Source organism: Phoca vitulina, unplaced genomic scaffold (genome assembly GCF_004348235.1).
Source record: "Phoca vitulina isolate PV1807 unplaced genomic scaffold, GSC_HSeal_1.0 scaffold1, whole genome shotgun sequence".
Lineage (NCBI taxonomy): Eukaryota > Metazoa > Chordata > Mammalia > Carnivora > Phocidae > Phoca > Phoca vitulina.
In genome coordinates, this window is record NW_022589704.1 from 8,675,229 (window position 1) to 8,694,724 (window position 19,496).

Below are 19,496 nucleotides of genomic sequence, written 5' to 3' on the forward strand. Positions count from 1 at the left end.
TATCTTTTTCATGGTCAATCTCTCAGAGGCTATATGAAGTGTGACACTGTGATGAATCAATTGGGGCAGCAGATGTGAGAATCTAGCTGTCCCTCCATCAGGCCAGACATTAAAGAAATTTGCCAAAATATAAAAAAATGTCACTTTCCTTATTAATTTTTTTTGTTTGGAAAATAGTTATTTTTAGGGCACCTGGGTGGCTCAGTTGGTTGGGCATCTGCTTTTGGCTCAGGTCATGATCCCAGGGTCTTGGGATTGAGCCCCACGTTGGGCTCCCTGCTCAGCAGGCAGCCTGCTTCTCCCTCTGACCCTCCCTACTCTCGTGCTCTCTCTCTCTCTTTCTCTCTCTTTCAAAATAAATAAAAGCTTCAAAAAAATTTAAAAGAGGAAAATGGTTATTTTTTTATATTTAAAAAATATGTTATTTATGTTATGTTCTGGGTTCATTACTGTTCATCTTAAATGAATGAATATTTAAAATGTTCTCAGTTTTGGGGCGCCTGGGTGGCTCGGTCATTAAGCATCTGCCTTCGGCTCGGGTCATGATCCCAGGGTCCTGGGATCGAGCCCTGCATCAGGCTCCCTGCTCTGCGGGAAGCCTGCTTCTCCCTCTGCCCCTGCTTGTGTTCCCTCTCTCACTGTGTCTCTCTCTGTCAAATAAATAAAATCTTTAAAAAATAAATAAATTAAAAATAAAATGTTCTCAGTCTTAATTTTTAATACTATAAATATTGGTATATAAAATTCACATAAACTAAAGCCTTTAAGGTCCTCAGCAATTTGAGAGTGCCAATGGGTCTGAGACTAAAAATCTTGAGAACCACTGGCTTAACTGGGACCAATCTGAAGAGTGGGAAGAAAAGCAACAATTCAGACGAGGCTTGACTTCCCTTAAAGACTGGTTCATCAGTGTCCACCCCTGCTGTCTGCTCGAGTGGCCCCAGGGAGCACCTAAATGCAGAGGTCTTTGTGAAGCTGTCACGAGAGTGACTCTGGGCTCTCCCGCGCCGACCCCGCTGGCTGGGAGGCTGGCTCACGACTGACGACGGGGGCAGGCTTGAAACTGCACAGAGCAAACGACCGAGGGACAGCACGGGCAACTGTGAGCTCAACACCCGGGTTCTTACCAAGAGGCCAAGGCTGTCTTCAGAAGCTGTTTTTACCTTTAGCTCTTGGTGTCGGCAGGCAGCACAAAGAAGGATTTGTGGAAAATGGGGTACAAGATACAAGCAAGGTAGCCAGCCAAGGAAACCGGCATGGTCTTTTTTTTCTTCTTAACTTCAAGGGAAAGGTACATACCCAGCGCAGAGCCTGCAACAAGAAGGCTTTCAAGCGGTCACTCCCCCAGATCAAATCCTTCTTCAGTTTCTCATAATCCAAGGAGGGCAGCAATGGGACATCCTTCAGTTTCCTACTCAGCCACACAAGTTGAGAGAGAGAGAAAAGGGCAAAAGGGCACATTCATTAGACCTCCTGAGTATCGGGACACCAGCGGCGGCCCAGCTGTTTTCTCCGCTCCTGGAACCAAGTCCAGGCTCCCCGCACCCCCCACACGCCACCCCCACCCCCCCTCCCGGCCAGCATCATCGAGCTCAGTTCTGCCTGTGGATGTACTGGGGCTTGGTTGAACATCTTTCCCCGAACGAGGAGTGCCTGCCTGACCAGGTTTAGAGAGCACTGCGTTCACACTGGGCCAGGGCTCCGTCCGACGGGGATGGGATCACCTTGGAGGCGCCAGAACTTGCTGCACCGCTCAAGTCCTATTTAGAACCTGAAGCAAAGCCCAAAGACCACCAGCAGCAGGCCGCAAGAGTTCTCCCTAAAAACCTGCAGCCGCTGTCCCGCTCAAGCCCGAGGCACCGAACTGGGGGGATGCGAAGGACAGACCAGGGTTAGAAAACAACTGTGAAGAGCAGGTGCACAGTCGACCCCCAAGCGGTAAAGGGTGTGTTAGGAAGTAGCGCGGGTTCGTATCTGAGAGAGAGTGGTAAGTAGGACAGTTGGTAAACCCTCCTCGAGAGGACTCAAGTGGAGCCCTCAGCAGAAGCCAGTTTCTTTTGTTCCACAGGAGGGGACTGGAGTGCGTGGGAGAACCAGTGAAAAGGGAGCGAGGCCTGCGGTCTAGCTAACAGCACTGGACCCATGTTAACGTCCTCGCTTTGATATTGTACTTGTCACAGAAGATTCACCATGGGAGGGGGAAGGGGCCTGGGGGGTCAACTTCCTGTGACTCTATAATCATTTCAGCATAAAACAAGTCAAAAACAACAGTATGGTTTTCCTGACACTGTGCAGAGGATATTAATACTAAGATCAGTACTCCCGGCACAATACTAAATGGGGGCTCATGAGGACTTGGGTGAAAAGATGCATGATGATGGGTTCTTGGGGTGCCCGGCTGGCTCATTTGGTAGAGCGTGCAACTCGTGATCTTGGGGTTGTGAGTTCAAGCTCCATGTTGGAGGTAGAGATTACAAAAAAAATAAAATCTTAAAAAAAAAAGATGAAGGGTTCTTCTGCTTTTCGTTGACGTGTAACTGAGCTACATTACATTAGTTGCAGGCCTACGACATAATGATTCGCCATTTGTACATAGTGTGTAGTGGTCTGAGTCTCTTTACCCTCTGTCACCATACAAAGTTCCCATGTTTCCCTTCTTGGGATGAGAATTTTTAAGATTTACTTTCTCAGCAACTTTTAAATTTGCAATACAGTATTACTGACTATAGCTCCCAGGCTGTCCACTGCATCCCAGGAGTTTCTATTTTATAAGCGCAAGTTTGTACCTCTCGGTCTCCTTCACCCATTTCACTCGTTGCATTAGTTTTAAAGGATGGAATAGAGGTAAGGGTGGGTGGAAGGGTGGAAAGGAGGTAAGACCCCAGGGGGACAGCACTTAGGGTACTGTAAATTTTCTTCATATGTGCCTACAGCATTCAACGTTTCTATAATGAGCATGTATTACATTATAAAAAAATACTACATGCTAGTTTTCTTAATGCTAGTTTTTAAAAGACAAAATGAGATCCTCTCATAGGGCCCAGGAGAAAAGGCCTGAGAACGGGGCAACAGATGAGATCCCAGTAAACACTCCTGGGAGGAGGCTCTATTCTGCACATCACACAGCAGAGCCACGCACATGTGCACACTCATTATTCTGACACGTATTTTCCTGAGGCAGATACCACTGTGTTTAGAATGAACACAGATACTTTAGAAATTCCAATTACAAAGAACTGGCCAGTATTCTTTGAAAGTGTCAAGGCCATGAAAGACAGAGTCTGAAGAATGACTTCAAAAGAAAGGAAACACAGACATGACAACCACATCGACGTGTGATCCTGGACTGAATGCTGGACCAGACGAAGGACGTAATAGAGCAGCTGGTAAGATGTGAGAAAGGCCTGTAGGTGAGATGATATGGCGTCAGCATTAATTTTCTGACTTTGATAACTGTACCAGGCTTACGCAAAATATCAACATGCGGAATCTGGGTGAAGGGCATAGGGGAATTCTTTGTACAATATTTGCAGCTGTGAAATTATTTCAACATAAAAAAAGATTCTTTAATTTAAAATTTAAACAAGGTCTTGTTCTAGAAAAGAAAGTTCCATTTGTAAAGCCACGTCTAAAACTGTTCTATAGCTGGGGTGCTTCTTCTGGAGGGAAGAGAAGTTGTCAAACGCGGGCCATAGTTACTTGCCCATAATGGCAATATTAGCCACTAAATTTATCGCCAGCTAAGTTGCTCAGCAGCCCCACATTTCTGTGGTCCAGCCACTCTCCCATTGTCCAAGAAGACTGTGTCATACCTTCTCCTTTGTCCCCTTTTAGCCCCTCCACTGACTACCCCCTTTACTCTCTGCAGGTAAGCTTGCCTCTTACACCACTGGGAATGACATTAGCAAACACCCAGAGAGTTTATTAAGTCCCCCAGCATTGTACTAAGTGCTTTATACACATGAACTTATTTTTATCCTCACAATAATCCTATAAGAAAGTTATTATTATTATTGTCTTTCCACAAGTGAAGAAACTGAGACACAAGGAAGTTACATAAGTGGTCCAAGGTCACAGAGCCGGCAGCAGAGGTGGGATTTTAACCCTGGCAGTCTGTCTCATAAGCACTACATTATACAGCCGCTGTCTGAAGAGAACAAAGTGCAGGGTCAGTGTCAGACTCAGCAGGACTGAGGGAGGAGGCCGGCTTTGTCTCTCTCAGGTGTCTGAGTAATCTGACAGCACCCCCCGAAACCCCACAACAAGGGGGGGGCTCAGAGGGTCACCAGAACCCACCCTGGTCCTCATGCTTCTGCCAAAGGTTCTCAACTTCCTTGTTACTGCAACATACACACCGGATGAAGATCCCGAACATCAGACACCCACACGGTGACAACCTAATCGATTTGGATAGGAATGCTCAGGCATCCACAGAGCCATCCTGTGGCCCTGGTCACATGTGAGCCAGCAAAGAACATAAAATTTAGACACTGCAACACGCTGTTGACTGCCCTACAATAGAAGATTAATCTCTATAGAATATCATAGGAACAATTCAACAATTTTTTTCCATTTGATGTGATCTCTCCAAAATAAATAGAATTAATACTAAAAGATACTTTTAGTTTAACAGTATTACTTATAATTACTGGTATTTCCTTTATATCCACACAGAGCTCTAGCTAATCAAAGGCTCTCCTCTAAGCTAGGCTGTTAAGATGAATGTTTATTAAAGTCTGAATTCTAGTTTTACCTAGAGCTGTTTACCATCCTAACAATTCCTAAGAGCAATTACTTACCCGGGTGCCAAGGAGGCTCTTAACATGGTTGAAGCCTGGGGGTGGGGGGTGGAAAGAGAAGAAGAGAGACCGTGTTAAGCAGTGAGAACAATGCATTAATCCTAAATCACTCTACTCACACAGAATCAACAGATTTGCAAAGGTTTTGATCCAACAGGATTCGCCTATCATAATCATATATGATTTAAATATTAGCCCAAACAGGGGCGCCTGCGTGGCTCAGTCGGTTAAGCGTCCAACTCCTGATTTCAGCTCAGGTCATGATCTCTGGGTCATGAGATGAGCCCTGCGTCAGGCTCTGCGCAGAGTCTGCTTGTCCCTCTCCCTCGGCTCTACCCCCGCCCCCAGCCTCACAGGCACGCTCACTAGCACACTCTCTCTCTAAAACAAAGAAAGAAAATTTTAAATAAATAAAATAAAATAAAATAAAAATTAGCCCAAACTGAAGTTAAGCTACACACTACTCAAGTAGTTCCCAAGCTGCCGACCACCCTTGGTTTGTTGCGACTCTGCTCCAAGGAATACTCCATAAAAAAACAAACGGGTTCTCCCCAACCAAACTCCCAGAGGCGCCTAAAGCTGCCTAGTCAGATGTCACAGAGAACAAAAGCAATGAAAATCGCTTTATTATCCTGACCTTTTTCTTTATTAAGATTTTCTCTTTAGGGGCGCCTGGGTGGCTCAGTCTGTTAAGCGTCTGCCTTCGGCTCAGGTCACGATCCCAGGGTCCTGGGATCGAGCCCCACATTGAGCTCCCTGCTCAGAATTTCCACCTGAGCAGAGAGTGAAATGGAAGCATTGTGTCTCCATCGCTGCTCAGCTGCAGCAAGGAACCTGAGCCCGGCCCTCAGCCGTTACCACTCCCTGAAGCCAGTGGTCATGGGGTGGGGACGAGGATGGATGGGGGCCACATGAGCGGGCCAACAGCGAGATGAGGAGCTTCGCCCATGCCTTGTGACATCAGAAAGTGTTTTGAGAGACTGGTCCAAGCTGTAACGTGACGACGTGTCCCTTGGTCAAAGCGTCTGCAGATGTACCGGGTGGGACTCCTGAAGAGTCTTTAGTGCACTGCTAAGTGTTGAGAATCTCAGAATATGGCATGTCCCAAACTTCATACATCAGCCGTTGGCTTTGGGGACAGGCAACCCTCTAGGATTAGTGTCTGCAGGCACTCGCTTTGGAAAAAGCTGCTCTACAGGACATCGCTACCACCAACTCTGCAACACTAAGGGCTACGTGCACAGCATGGGGCTGCAGGGGTGCGTGCAGGAGGGGAGGGCTGAAATGAGACACTGTGCACATGGCATTTGGGAATGAGGCTGAGTCAGTGGGGTGGGAGTGCCGAGTTCCTGAACGCACTTTCCGGGCAGGTGCCTCTCTGGCTTACCAGGTCACAGAGGGCACCACCCTGGGCCCTGCCTCCACCCTGTAGCCTGCGGGCATCTGAGAGCCTGGGGCTAGGCAACGTAGGCAGCACCATGCTCATGTGGGGAAGTGCTAGGGGCCGGGGTGCTGAGGCCTCTTGGGCTTTCTGTGACCAGAGCTAAGCGTGGAGAGACAGATGGGCATTAGGTCACAGCAGGCTGTGGACTCCACGCTGAGCACTTTGGACCTGGAGCAACGACAGGTATGAAGCAAGACAGTAACATGATTGATGCCTGTACGTACCTACATCCCTCCTGAAACTTGAGGGCATAAATAAATAAGACACAACCAGAAAGGTCACCCCCGCTCCCGCATGCATGAGTAATCAGACAGGTGAGAGCTTTGAGACTGAGACCGGTTAGGAAATGTTGCTTTAGCCAGGACAGGAAGAGGAAGAGCCCGAACAGACACAAAGCAACAAAGACATGGGGCAGGAGGGAGGAAGGCGCCCAGATTCCTAGGACTGCCTGAACATAGGGCCCAAAAGAGGGAAGAGGCTTGGATGATTCGCAGGTGTTCTCTGGAATGTCATTTGCCAAGACAGGAAGTACAGGACGGGAGACCATCTGTCTGGAGGAAAAGATGAGCCTGTTTTTGGACGTAGAAATGATGTGCCTATCAGACATTCACAGGCAGAAAGCTTGTAAGTCTGAGTCTGGAAGTCAGAAGAGAAATCTGAGCTAGAGGTACAGACACTCTCTGCCAATCACGGTCCCACCAACTGGCTGAGATCAAAGGTGATCAATCCTCACATCCCCAGGGTCAGGTCAGGTATGGGATGGACATTGGGGTAGGAGGTGTAGCAAGGAGAGGTGAGCTAGGTGTGCAACACGGAGCACACGGAGCATGAGACCCACAAAGGCTGCCTTGAGGTGCAGTGGCGAGGCAGACAAGGAGCAGGCATCTTGCCAAGACTTAAGAAAGCAACGTAACGGACAACGTAAGGTCTGATGGTGTTGAACTTCAAGCCAGGGTCACCGTCCACACAACAGCAAGCTTTAGGAAGAATCCTCCTCGGCAGAACGATGCCAAGCAGTGTTTGCATGAGGCCATCCAAGAAAGGGTCCCCACCGCCACTACCGCCACCAGCCCCCTGCAGGTTTTTACTGCTAAGAAGGATGGCTGATTTTGAAGTAAATGCTTTCTAAGATTTGCATGTCCTGAGCCTTAAATATATATAATGCAATCACACCTGGCAGTATTTTAACTTATATTCCCAGTGGGGTCTACTTGGGAGTTGCTGAAAAAGAGTTAATTCCCAAATGGGCCATTTTTCCAAATAAGGATGCATTTAAATGGAAATTTCTCCAGCCAGTGAACCCCAAAACCCACAGGTACCACTAGGTACGACTTGGGACTCACCCACAGAGCTATGCTTGGGTTTCCACCTTTGGAGTCAGCACTGGACTCTGTATCATGGTCAGCCCTCCCCCTCCCCACTCCTGCCCTACGATGGATGCTCTACATGGGTAAGGATGGTCACTCTCCTCCATCAGGCACTCCTTCCCTGGGGTGTCTCTGCGTTTGTGCTTACCCAGTACGAACAGAGGGCTAAGAAGAGAGACAAACCACGGTGCTTTCCCATGCTATCTGCAGATACAAAGATGTGTGCTGCATCATTATTAGAAACAGCAAAAAACTGAAACGCCACCTAAAGGTTTGCAAGAGGAATGGTTAAATGGACCATACTGCTCTTAAATTAAAACTCTAAAAGATAAGGAACATATGAATAAATCCAGAAGGATATGGAAAACTCTTTAAACTAGTTGCAGAGTGATATGTCTAATAAAAACCGTAATTCTATACACTTTTTTAAAGTCTGGAAGGATGGATGTGAAACAGTCACCAGGGTCACCTATGGAGGGAGAGGAGATGGGTAAGTGTGAGGGAGAGACAGATTTGTGTTCAGTTTACTATTAGATTGTTGTTTTCCAGTGAGCACATTTGTGTATTACTTGTACAATCTTAGAAAACAAAAAATCCCTGCCTTTTGTGCCCCGAGGGAGATGCTTCCCTTCTTACAATGATCAGATTGCTGAAAATGTAAACACAGATTTACCTTGTCTCCCAGGAGATACTAACCCATGGTCTGGAGCCTGAGCTGGTGAGGACTGCAGGATGACAAACCAGGGGGTAGGGTGGTGACAGGCAATCAAACTGGAAGGGGCCACCTGAGAGAGTTCTCTTTTCAAAAAATCAATCCCGTCATTATTAGTCCTTCTGGGAACATTGGAATTTGACCACCAGCTCTGCTCATGTGAGTGGAGTTCTGGACACAGTTATGTGGGCATGAACTAGGCCCCACTCATGGTGTCTCCTCTGCAGGGTCCTGCACCAGCATAATCCCCCTGCTCCAGGGGGTGAATTCCTGGCTTTGGGGGTTTGGGAGAGAACTGGGCACGCATAGCCCTGCTCCCTGCTTCCCGGGTGGGGGAAGATGAGCGCTCCCAGGGAGCAGAGGTCAGTCCTGCAGCCCTTGGGCCCTCGCTGCCAGTGGTGCTAGGGGAGGGGAGGGGCTTGGCTAGAGCTGGCCGTCACTGGGTGGCCACATTTCTTGAATGCCAGGATTTAAATGTAGGAAACCCACCTGTCTACAAAGAAAATCCACATTCTCCAACATAAGCTTCATCAGAGTTGATAGCAATATTGCCAGCCCCTTTCTCCTTTATTGTCCTATTTTCCAAATGGTTCAGAATTCAGGGGTTAGAAGGGTGTTATTTACCGAGTCCTTCTGAACTTTCAACAGTGAGTGAGGCTGCAGGAGGCCAGATTCTTAACAGCCAGTTTTAAAAAACCAGTATCAAACGTACTAAACTTTATGGATACCAGCAGTGTTCTGATGGGCCCAGCCCAGCTCCTTTATAGGGTACAATGAATTGGAACACTCAAGGTCAACAGAACAGAGAGGAGCTGATGGAGGACCACCCTAAAGGGCACGCTGGGCCATGCCCACCTCTTTCTCTTGAAACTGATGGCATTGTGTTTGGATCTAGCGTAGAACTTAAACCCCTGGCAAATAAGAAAGCAGCCCTCCTCTCAATCCTACCATTCAACCACTAGACCTCCCATCTAAATTGTACCTTCACACATTATAAATCCAGTATCCTACACTGACTGTAGGCTGGCCCAGCCAACTATGTTCTATTACACTTTTACAAGGATGTTCTTTTACAGTGACTCACATCCACTTTTTATCATCTTAGACAGAAATCCATGGGAATAATAAAAGATTGTTTGCAGCTTTTATTGCCTGTTCCTAAGTCAGTGACTCAGGAGAAAGAAAATGGTTAGGAACTAAGATAAACAGAGCTCATCCTCTCTCTTCTGGCTTCTAAGGCCCAGCATCTGTACCTTAATACCACTGTAACAGGGAAGGACGATAGCACCAGTCTCTTGACAAAAGACATCAATGTCTAATGGGATAAAATACCAGATATGTTGTGCCCCCCCCCCCCTTTTAAACTGCTCCTTATTAACATGACATCCATTTTAAATAAGCTGGATGCATCACTCCGCCAAAAGAAAGTGAAAATATAAGGATGCTTGTATATGCAAGATAGGATGGGATTTTATAACACAGACCTGAAAAACACTTAAGTATTTGCTGAACTAATGAATAAGTGGAAGGGAGGGAGGAAAGGAGTAGTCCTCTTAGACACAGGTCCTGCTATGCTAATTCCTGCTGGAAAGCCATCCTTTTTGGTAACCATGCTCCTTAACTGACCTACAGCTAAACGTACAGGGTACCCAGAGGGTCAACTCAGCCAGTCCTCAGGGATGTGGCTTGAAGCCCCTCATCCTGGAAGGCCCACAAGGAAGTTACTTTTCTGAAACTCGGACGTCTCTGTGTGCTTTCCTGACATGTAAAAATGGCCGATTCTCTAAGATTTCTGCACGCTAAAACCACTGTGGCCGCACAGAGCCTGCAGCTTCTATTTTTTTAAAAAAGATTTTATTTATTTATTTGACGGACAGGCAGAGAGAGAGAGAGAGAACACAAGCAGGGAAAGCAGCAGAGGGAGAGGGAGAAGCGGGGCTCGATCCCAGGACCCCGGGATCATGACCTGAGCCGAAGGCAGCCACTTAACCGACTGAGCCACCCAGGCGCCCCTCTGTAGCTTCTATTATCCACGTGTCTATGCCACCACCACCCATGGCTCTACAATGCTTCTGTGAGCAGCCGAGTGATGGGGTCAGGGACATCTGCTCTCTGCCACGTTACTATGTCCTTTCTGTGAAGACCCACAAAAGAAACTGGCAGTGTAAAGGGCCCAGGGAGGGCGTCAGTGGCCCGGGACCGGTCTGTCCGGGGAATGTGCGGCGGCTCGGGGGCATTCGGCTCACGGCTGTGCTTCCCACGTTGTGTGTCTAGCATGTATGTTGTTTCAGTGTGGTGAAAGGTAGCTAATGAACATCACGCAACTGTCTCTCTTCCCCGGGAGGAAATCATGTACCTGCTCACGGGGCCGTGCGGCACAGGCCGCGAGGAAGCTCCGAGCCGGTCTGTCCCTGCTTCCACAGGCGTCCGGCAGCCCTGACACGCTCGTTTGTACTGTCCTACCCTCATTGTCCTTTCACCACAATTTCTCCCCCCGCCCCCTGCAGCATTACTGAGACGCAGTTGACAGAGGACACTGTGTAAGTTTAAGGTGTACAAAGTGCTGCACTGATACCCGTATAGACTGTGAAATGATCACTGCAATCAGGTTAGTTAACCCGCCCGTCACCTCAGTTACTCTGCAGGCGGTGGTGAGGACATTTAAGATCTACTCTCTCAGTAACCTTCAAGCATAGAATGGAGTATTGCTTTTTTTTTTTTTAAGATTTTATTTATCTGACAGAGAGAGACACAGCGAGAGAGGGAACACAGGCAGCGGGAGTGGGAGAGGGAGAAGCAGGCTTCCCGCGGAGCAGGGAGCCCGATGTGGGGCTTGATCCCAGGACGCTGGGATCATGACCTGAGCCGAAGGCAGACGCTTAACCACTGAGCCACCCAGGCGCCCCTAATGGAATATTGTTAACATTAGCCACCATGCTATAAAGTCCCAGAGCTTATTCATCTTATAACCAGAAGTTACACCCTTTGACCAACATCTCCCACTTCCCCCACCTCCCAGCCCCAGGGAACCACCACTCTACTTTCTGTTTCTATGAGTTCTAACCACAATTTTGTTCTTTCCATCTTCTATTTTTTTTATTTCTCATATTTGTGTTTTCTCATAATAAGCTGCTTCAAACATACTTGAGAATGAGGTAGGGTATACATTTTTTCCTTAATACTAAAGAAGGCCTCCGTTTATGAAGACCCTAATATTAATGTGCAAACCCTCCCCCTTAATTAAAAGCCGTGGCTCTAACCCATGGGGGTGCCTCAGGATCCCCTGGCACTTCCTTCTGAACTGAATATGCCTGGCTCCACCATAGAGCCTGTGGCCCAGACAGCAGGTGAGGTGAGCTCCAGGGACGTGGGTTCAAGAACTTTGAAAACGTCCGCAGGAGACACTGGTGTACTCGTTCCCCAGCTTAAGAACCCCAACACAACACCACATGCCTCTGGATGAGCTATCCTAAGAAGGACGCAACATCATCTAAGTAATATTTTGCCCTGGGATGCAAACCCTAAATCTAATCACGAGGAAATATGAAACACAAAAAGGGAAATGTTCAATTTTTTAAATGAGGGAACAACTATAGAGGACATGGCTCAGGTGACAAATTGGAACATGCCCAGATTAGATAAGAGCATCATAAAGACATTAAATTTACTGAAGCGGATCACTGTATGGTTACATAAGAGAATACTCCTTTTAAGAAATGAACTCTAGGGCACCGGACTGGCTCAGTCGTTAAAAGCATCTGCCTTCGGCTCAGGTCATGATCCCGGGGTCCTGGGATCGAGCCCCACATCGGGCTCCCTGCTCGGCGGGAAGCCTGCTTCTCCCTCTCCCACTCCCCCTGCTTGTGTTCCCTCTCTCGCTGTCTCTGTCAAATAAATAAATAAAATCTTTATTAAAAAAAAAAGAAAGAAAGAAAGAAATGAACTCTACACTGGAGTAAAACGCCATAATATATGTGATTTATTCTCAAATGGCTCAGAAAACAGACTGTGTGTGTGTGTGTGTGTGTGCAGACAAAGTAAACAAATGGGTAAAATGCCAACAGTCGCTGAATCTGGGTAAAGGGTATACAAGTGTCCTTTGTGCTACTTTTGTGACTTCTTTGTAAGTTTGCAATTATTCCAAGTAAAAAGTTAAGAAAAGAAAAAGAGCACCTGTTTTTGACGGTACAGCTTCCAATATGGCAGTGATTTTAAAAAAGAGAATGAAGTTTCCTTCCTTTCCTATTGCTTTGCTCACTGTTACCGGTAAGGCCTTGGACGGAACAGCCCCAGGGGGAAGAGCAGACTGAACATCTCACCCGCCGCCCCCGGGATGCAGCCCCCAGCTGCTCACTCCTCAAAAACAGCTTTCTCTTCCTTCTGGGACTTTACAGACCTCCGGAATGCAGACTCCTGCATGTTATTTGCCCTTGTTCTTTCATTTTTTTTAGTTAGGCTATGTAAATCTGGGGGGCAGCCGCGGGGCCCAGAGCCTCACCGTCCCAGGCCTCGTGAAGTCCACGCTGTGGGCCAGGCTCTGCCGCATCTGGTCACTGAAGAGACGGACACACACGCTCTGGAGGTACTCCGGGGTGATCTGCGGAGAGGGCGCGAGGATGGCTGGTGAGAGGCCCAAAACTCCCGCAGGCACATCACGGGCCCCAGTGATTAGCAGAGCCCTCACCGGGCTTTCTGTAAGGTACGCACAGGAGCTCTGGGAGCTAAAGCACTGGGCCCGACAGAAATAAACCGCTAACATACTGCAGGTATGATCGTGGGCGATCATATTTTGAATTCTGTAATTGCACGAGATGGTACTCTCACGGTCATGTAAAAGAAACTGATTTTAAACCATTTCTGTGTGTGTGTGAATTCCAGCAGGAAAGTCAATCGGGTGGCCAACGGGTGGCGGAAAGAATGGTGAGCTTAACATCTGAAAATCTGGGCTCAAGCCCTGGACTCAAGAAAACCAACAGCTCTGCCCCTTGCCTTCTGATCTGTCGAGTGAGATGAACAATGTCTGCGTTTGTGGGTCATGGTGACAGGGTGAATGAGATGACGCATATGCCCAGCACAGGCCAGGTCACTCGGGAAGTGCTTGCGGAATGAATGGTGGAGACATTTTTGATCGAGTGCCGGCCAGCGTGAGGCTGCCCTGCTGTCCCCGTCAATGGCACTCAATTCTGGCCTTTCTTTAGCACCTCTCCCACCCTCTCGTTAGCTACTGTAACTCAGGACTGGCATACAGCATCTCAGGTGGTAATCTCTGAATTTTTTCTTTTCATTTTACATCTTCTCTTTTTATAAAAAGAATGCACATTTAAATCGCACAAGTGCCCCAACCTCTCCCCAGTCCCATCCTTCCCCATACACCAATCCCTGGAGGTAACTATTAACCATTTTGCACCCTTCCAGCCTTTTTTTTTTTTTTTTAATGCCTGATTGCTGGAGGGGAAGCTCCTTTTCCCTGGGCTCATGATTCCATGTGGTGAACTCCCACATGGTCATGTCACTGGCCCCTCTCCGCACCCTCACTCGGTTGTCCCCATGCGAGGACTATGCAACCCATTCACAAGTTAGAAAGAGCTGCAATGCGGAGCTGCACCCACTCCTCTCCTTGGAGGACTCCACTGACCCACTGGAAACTTCTGGTCTGCTTCAGACACATGAAAGGCTCTGTGCACCCATGGCAGATGTCTGTGCTCATCCCCTGACACTCAGCTCTATGTGAAGCGACTCAGACAAAGAAGCGTCCCATCTCAGGCCCGCACTTGCCACATTATCCTGCATCCATTTCCTCTGAATTTCGATAGTATCAAAATGTAAACATTCCTTTCTCATCCTATATTTTTAACCTTTCCTTTTACACCTTTTCATTGTCTATAACCTAAAAACATCCAAAAATAGTTCATATTTAAAAAGCACCTTCCCCTTCCTCTACCCTAGGTCTTCATCTATCGACCACCGGCTCAGTATTCTTCCTTCACAGCCAAGGTCCTCGAGAGAACAGCCCACGTTTGCTGTCTCACCTCCCCTGGACCTCCCAACACGCTACAATTAGGCTTCCAGCCGCATCACTCCATGGAAACTTCCATGGCAAAGAACACCACCACTGACCTTCTAAATGTCAAAATCATTGGACCCTTTTCAGTTCTAGTCTTTTAAAGTTTTCTGTGGCTTCTGAGACTTTGCATCACCCCTTACTCCTGCAACTGTTTCCTCCTTTGACTTCTGAAACTGCTACCAGAACCACTTCTTTAACAAGAAAATTTGACTGTGTCACTTTCTTGCTTAAAACGGGTGAATGAGGGAAGGACACAAATAGTCAGTAGACTAAAAAGCAAAGTACAAATGGCCAACAAACATATGAAAATATATTCAGCCTCATACATAATTAAAGAAATATAAGTTGAAACATTCAGAACACCAAGTTTTACTTAACAAAACCGGGAAAGAGTTCAAAGTATAATCCAAGTATAATAGTGTCTAGCGCTGGCAAGTGTGTGGAGAAATAAACACTCTGATACAGATAAACTCCTGGGAGGGTCGGGTAGACATCTTTGAACTCTCAGGAGAAAATAATTTGGCAACATCTATCAAAATGTTAATGCCCATAACCTTTGACCTAACCATTCCACTCTTAGGATCTTACCTTACCTGTTTTCAAAGGTATACAGTACATACAAGAATGTTCATTGCAACATTTTTTTTTGTTCTAGCAGACAAAAAATCTAAATGTTCACCATCAAAGATCTGATGAATTATGGTTCACCCTTACAACGGCATAATGTACATAATGTACAAGCCTCGAAAAGAATGAGGGTAGTGTGGTCATGTGGAAAGATCTCAAAGATATACTGAAAGTAAAACACCAAGTTTCAAAAGAATAATGGGTCATAGGATCCCAAGTATATGTAGGCTGCATGCACACACATGCATATGCATAGAAATGTTTGGAAATAATACACAAGAAAATGTTCATCTTGAATACAAATAAAGAAGGGACACTAAGAAACTGTGTATAGGAGGGTGCTTTTGCTCTTTAGTATAGACTACTCAGACTTGTTCCAATTTGTTACCACAAACGTGTATTTTTTTTACATTAAAAACAAGCCCGTTAAAAGTCTGGTCCCTGGCCCTACCGTCACGTCGCCTCTCTCCCTGTGTGGTGGCAGTAGGCGCTCACGGGCCCATCCCTGGTCAGCAGGCCACTCCTGACACCACACGACTCTGGCTCTTTCGGTAGCTGTTGTTTAACAGGAGAGAAGGCAAACGAAGGCATATGCTTTTCTTTTTCTTTATTTCTGTACTGTTTGAACCTTCTGTGTGCCCATATTTGTTACCAGAGGTTACAGGAGCCATGTATGGTTTCTTCCTGATACTTTTCTTTTCTTTCTTTCTTTTTTTTTTTAAAGATTTTATTTATTTATTTGACAGAGAGAGACAGCCAGAGAGGGAACACAAGCAGGGGGAGTGGGAGAGGGAGAAGCAGGCTTCCTGCTGAGCAGGGAGCCCGATGCGGAGCTCGATCCCAGGACCCTGGGATCATGACCTGAGCCGAAGGCAGATACTTAATGACTGAGCCACCCAGGCGCCCCTACTTTTCTGTTTTAAAGAAAAGTCAACACATGCTATTTTTAAAACTAGAAAAAAAGCTAATTAATTTGAAAAGTCCAATTTTTAAGGTATACATTTCAAAAGCTGCTCACTAACTACAGGACAAAGCAAAACTTCCTAAGCATGGTCTCTAGGTCTCCCCGATCTTTGGGAGATGATCTTTGCCGGTCCGCCTTCCCTGCATCACCTGCCAGCATGTGGCCACCTCCCCAGCTTCGGCCCTTCTGGCTGCACCAAGCAACTTGCAGCAGTTTGTGGGCTATGCGTTCACAGAAACAAAGAGGCTTTCAGTACAGGATACTAAAACATATTAAAACGCTACTACGGTAAAAAATACAATGCATTACTAGCTTAAGAATAGTCAGATCATGGGGTGCCTGGTGGCTCAGTCGTTAAGTGTCTGCCTTTGGCTCAGGTCCCAGGGTCCTGGGATCGAGCCCCGCATCTGACTCCCTGCTCCATGGGAAGCCTTCTTCTCCCTCTCCCACTCCCCCTGCTTGTGTTCCTTCTCTCGCTTTGTCTCTCTCTGTCAAATAAATAAATAAAATCTTTAAAAAAAGAAAAAAAAATAGATCAATGGAAAAAATGAAAATCCCACTACATGATAAAGGTAGCCATTCAAATTAGTAAAGAAAGACAGAAGTAAATAGTTCTGGCTCAAATGGTTATCTTTTCTGGGGGGGGGGTAATTTCTTCCTTATATCATCTATTAAAGTAAATTCCATATGGATTAAAGATTTAAAGGTAAAATTAAAACAATAAAAACCAAACAAAACGACCAATAGAAAAAAGTTAAGGTGAGTATTAATTTGGCTCCCTTAGTGGGAAAAGCTTCTTTTCACTTCAGAGCTTCAAAGCACTTCGAAAAGGCAGAGTGAATGAAGGGAAAACTTGATAAATTGATTTGACTATACAAATATGTAAATTTTAAACTAAGAAACACTTATGTTTAAAAACCAAAAAACAAACTATGGAAAATACTGACAAAAGATGAATCCTGAATGGCCTGTGTCTTAACAGTGATGTCCAAAGCTATATTCCTGCTTTCCCCTAAAACCTGTTCCACCCGAGGCTGTCCCTGTCACAGCTGGTGGCGCTGCCCCCGCCCCCCCACAGCTTAGGCCAAAAACGTGGAGTCGTCCGTGATCCCCCCAACCCCTGTCCAGGTCCAAGCCAGCATGAGACGCAGTTGGCTCTATCTCCTAACACACCCAGCAGGGCACCTCTCTGGCCCCACTTGCTACCTCCTCCACCACCAGGTCTGCCCTGGTGACTGCAAGACCCTCCTGCTGGTCTCTCTAGTTCCCCTAACCTTCCAAGGACCATTCTAAAGCAATGAGAGCTGATACTTCCACAGCATCCAGGCCACCCCACCCCACTGCTCTGCTCCCCAGTTTACTCAGAGTAAAGGCCCCATCCTTATGGCCCTTGGACCCCCGACCTGCTGTGTGCCATTCCTCCTCCCTTGCCGGGCTCCTCAAACAGGAGAGACACACTTCCACTTTTGGTCCTTTGCATCCTCTTCCTTTAGCCTAGAACTCTGGGGGGAATCCCCGAGGACTACATACCTAATACCCTCACCTCTTCCAATGAAGCTCAAATGAAGCACACCCTGACTACCGATTTAAAATTGCCCCCTGCCCACATCCCCACAAACTCTGATCCCCTTCACCCCTACAGCGATTGTCATCTTCTAACACGTGACGTCATTTATTATCTGCTGTGTTTATGTGTACTGTTTATTAGCTCTCGCCCCTACTGGAATGTATGCTCCCTGAGGTCAAGGATCTTTGTGTTGTCATCTGACAGATCCTACATGCTAGAACAGGGAGGGCCTGGTGCGTAGTAAGCATGCCATAAATCTGTGTTCAACGAATGAGAGAAGCATATAAAAAATGTTCAATGTCATGTGTAAAGAGTATAATGTGTATTTAAATCCTGAGATACTATTTCTCATTGGTCAAATCTGCAAACAAATACAAATGTTAATGCTAATACCCAGGACTGGCAAGGGTATAACGATAAGAACTGCCAGTAGACTCAGATGAGCAGAACCTTCCAACAGGACCTTAGTATAGATTTCAACCTAGAAAACCAACTTTAAAAAATGTAACCGGGGCCCCTGGCTGGCTCAGTTGGTGGAGTGTGTGACTCTTGATCTCGGGGTTGTGGGTTTGAGCCCCATGTTGGGTGTAGAGATGACTTACATAAATAAAACTTTAAAAAAATAAATAAAACTAAAAATGTCACAGAGGCTCATCTCCTCCCATGACATTTATAATTTATGATAGTGAAAAGCTGGAAATGACCTAGATGTCCAACTGCAGGGACGGGACACTAAGTGAAGTACGACACTGCCATATAATGGGATTGAAGCCACTAACGCTTGAGGCGTGTAGAATAATGACTTCAAGAACGCAAGATTCAGTATTAAGGAAAAAAGATTAGAAAACTTTGGGTGAACTAGAGTCCATTTCTGTAAAACACATGTAGCCAAGCACTGAAAAAAATATGGAATGTTAACAAGTGTTATTACTAAGTGACACAATTACAGGTAATTTTAATTTCATTTTTGCAGAGTTCTCTATTTCTAAAATTTTTATAATACATATTATTTTGTAAGCATATTTTTAAGTCACTAAAAAAACTTATTTTTTTTTTTAAGTAATCTCTATGCCAAACATGGGGCTCAAACTCACAACCCCAAGATCAAGAGTCACATGCTCTACCAACTGAGCCAGCCCACTAAAAACAATTTTAATACACAACCTTACATTTGTGACAAAATTATACAGAACTTAATACGTGCACATGAGTACAAAACTGGGGAAATCAGAATAAGATCAATAGACTGGATCAACGTCAGTTCTGGTTGTAGTATTGTAGTACGGTTATGCAAAAATGTTACTATTGGGGGAAACTGGGCAGTGTGCCAAGACTCTCTTTGCATTATTTCTAAAAATTGCATGCGAACCTACAATTATTCCATTTTTATAGAAAAATGTATATTTCCACAAAGAAATTTTATTATACTTTCTAATATTTTAGTAAATGAAACGCTAAAGTCATTCCCATTAAACTCAGAAATAAGACAAGGAGGCCCATGGCCACATTATTTGACAATGTTCCACAGTCTTAGCCAGTATGCTAAGAAAAAAGAAAAGTCATTATAAATAATGAAACAAAACAAAACAAAAATATCATTATTTGAAGATGATATGACTGCCAACCTAGAATACAGGAGAATCAATCAAAAGAATCTATCAGATTAACAGAGTTCAGAAGGATAGCTGGATATAAAATCAATATGTGAAAATCTGTAACTTTCCTTTACACCAGCAGCGTATTTCCCTCATTTTTATGCCACTCCATATTATTTTTTCTGTTGCCAGACAATTTATTCTTTGCTAATGTTAAGAATAAGGTAGAGGAATAAAGATGTGGTCGATAGTGTGTCAGGAAAAATGGATAAAATACCGCAAGCAGCACAATAACCGGTGCGGAATGTCCGCGTGGTCTCCTTTCTGCTCTTGGCTTTGTGAGGCGCAGGGGCAGGT

General features: G+C 45.9%; 1 protein-coding gene across 5 annotated transcripts in view; it reads right to left on the minus strand.

Moving 5' to 3' along the window:
- ARMC9 (armadillo repeat containing 9) overlaps positions 1-19,496 on the minus strand; it is a 149,009-nt gene that overhangs the window by 97,769 nt on the left and 31,744 nt on the right. For all 5 annotated transcript variants that reach the window (XM_032400103.1, XM_032400093.1, XM_032400075.1 and 2 more), the window contains exons 9-11: positions 12,821-12,919; positions 4,800-4,834; positions 1,300-1,411 (exon numbers count right to left, since the gene is read on the minus strand). In XM_032400103.1, coding sequence (XP_032255994.1) covers positions 1,300-1,411; positions 4,800-4,834; positions 12,821-12,919 — 246 coding nt within the window. The remainder of the gene's footprint in view (positions 1-1,299; positions 1,412-4,799; positions 4,835-12,820; positions 12,920-19,496) is intronic.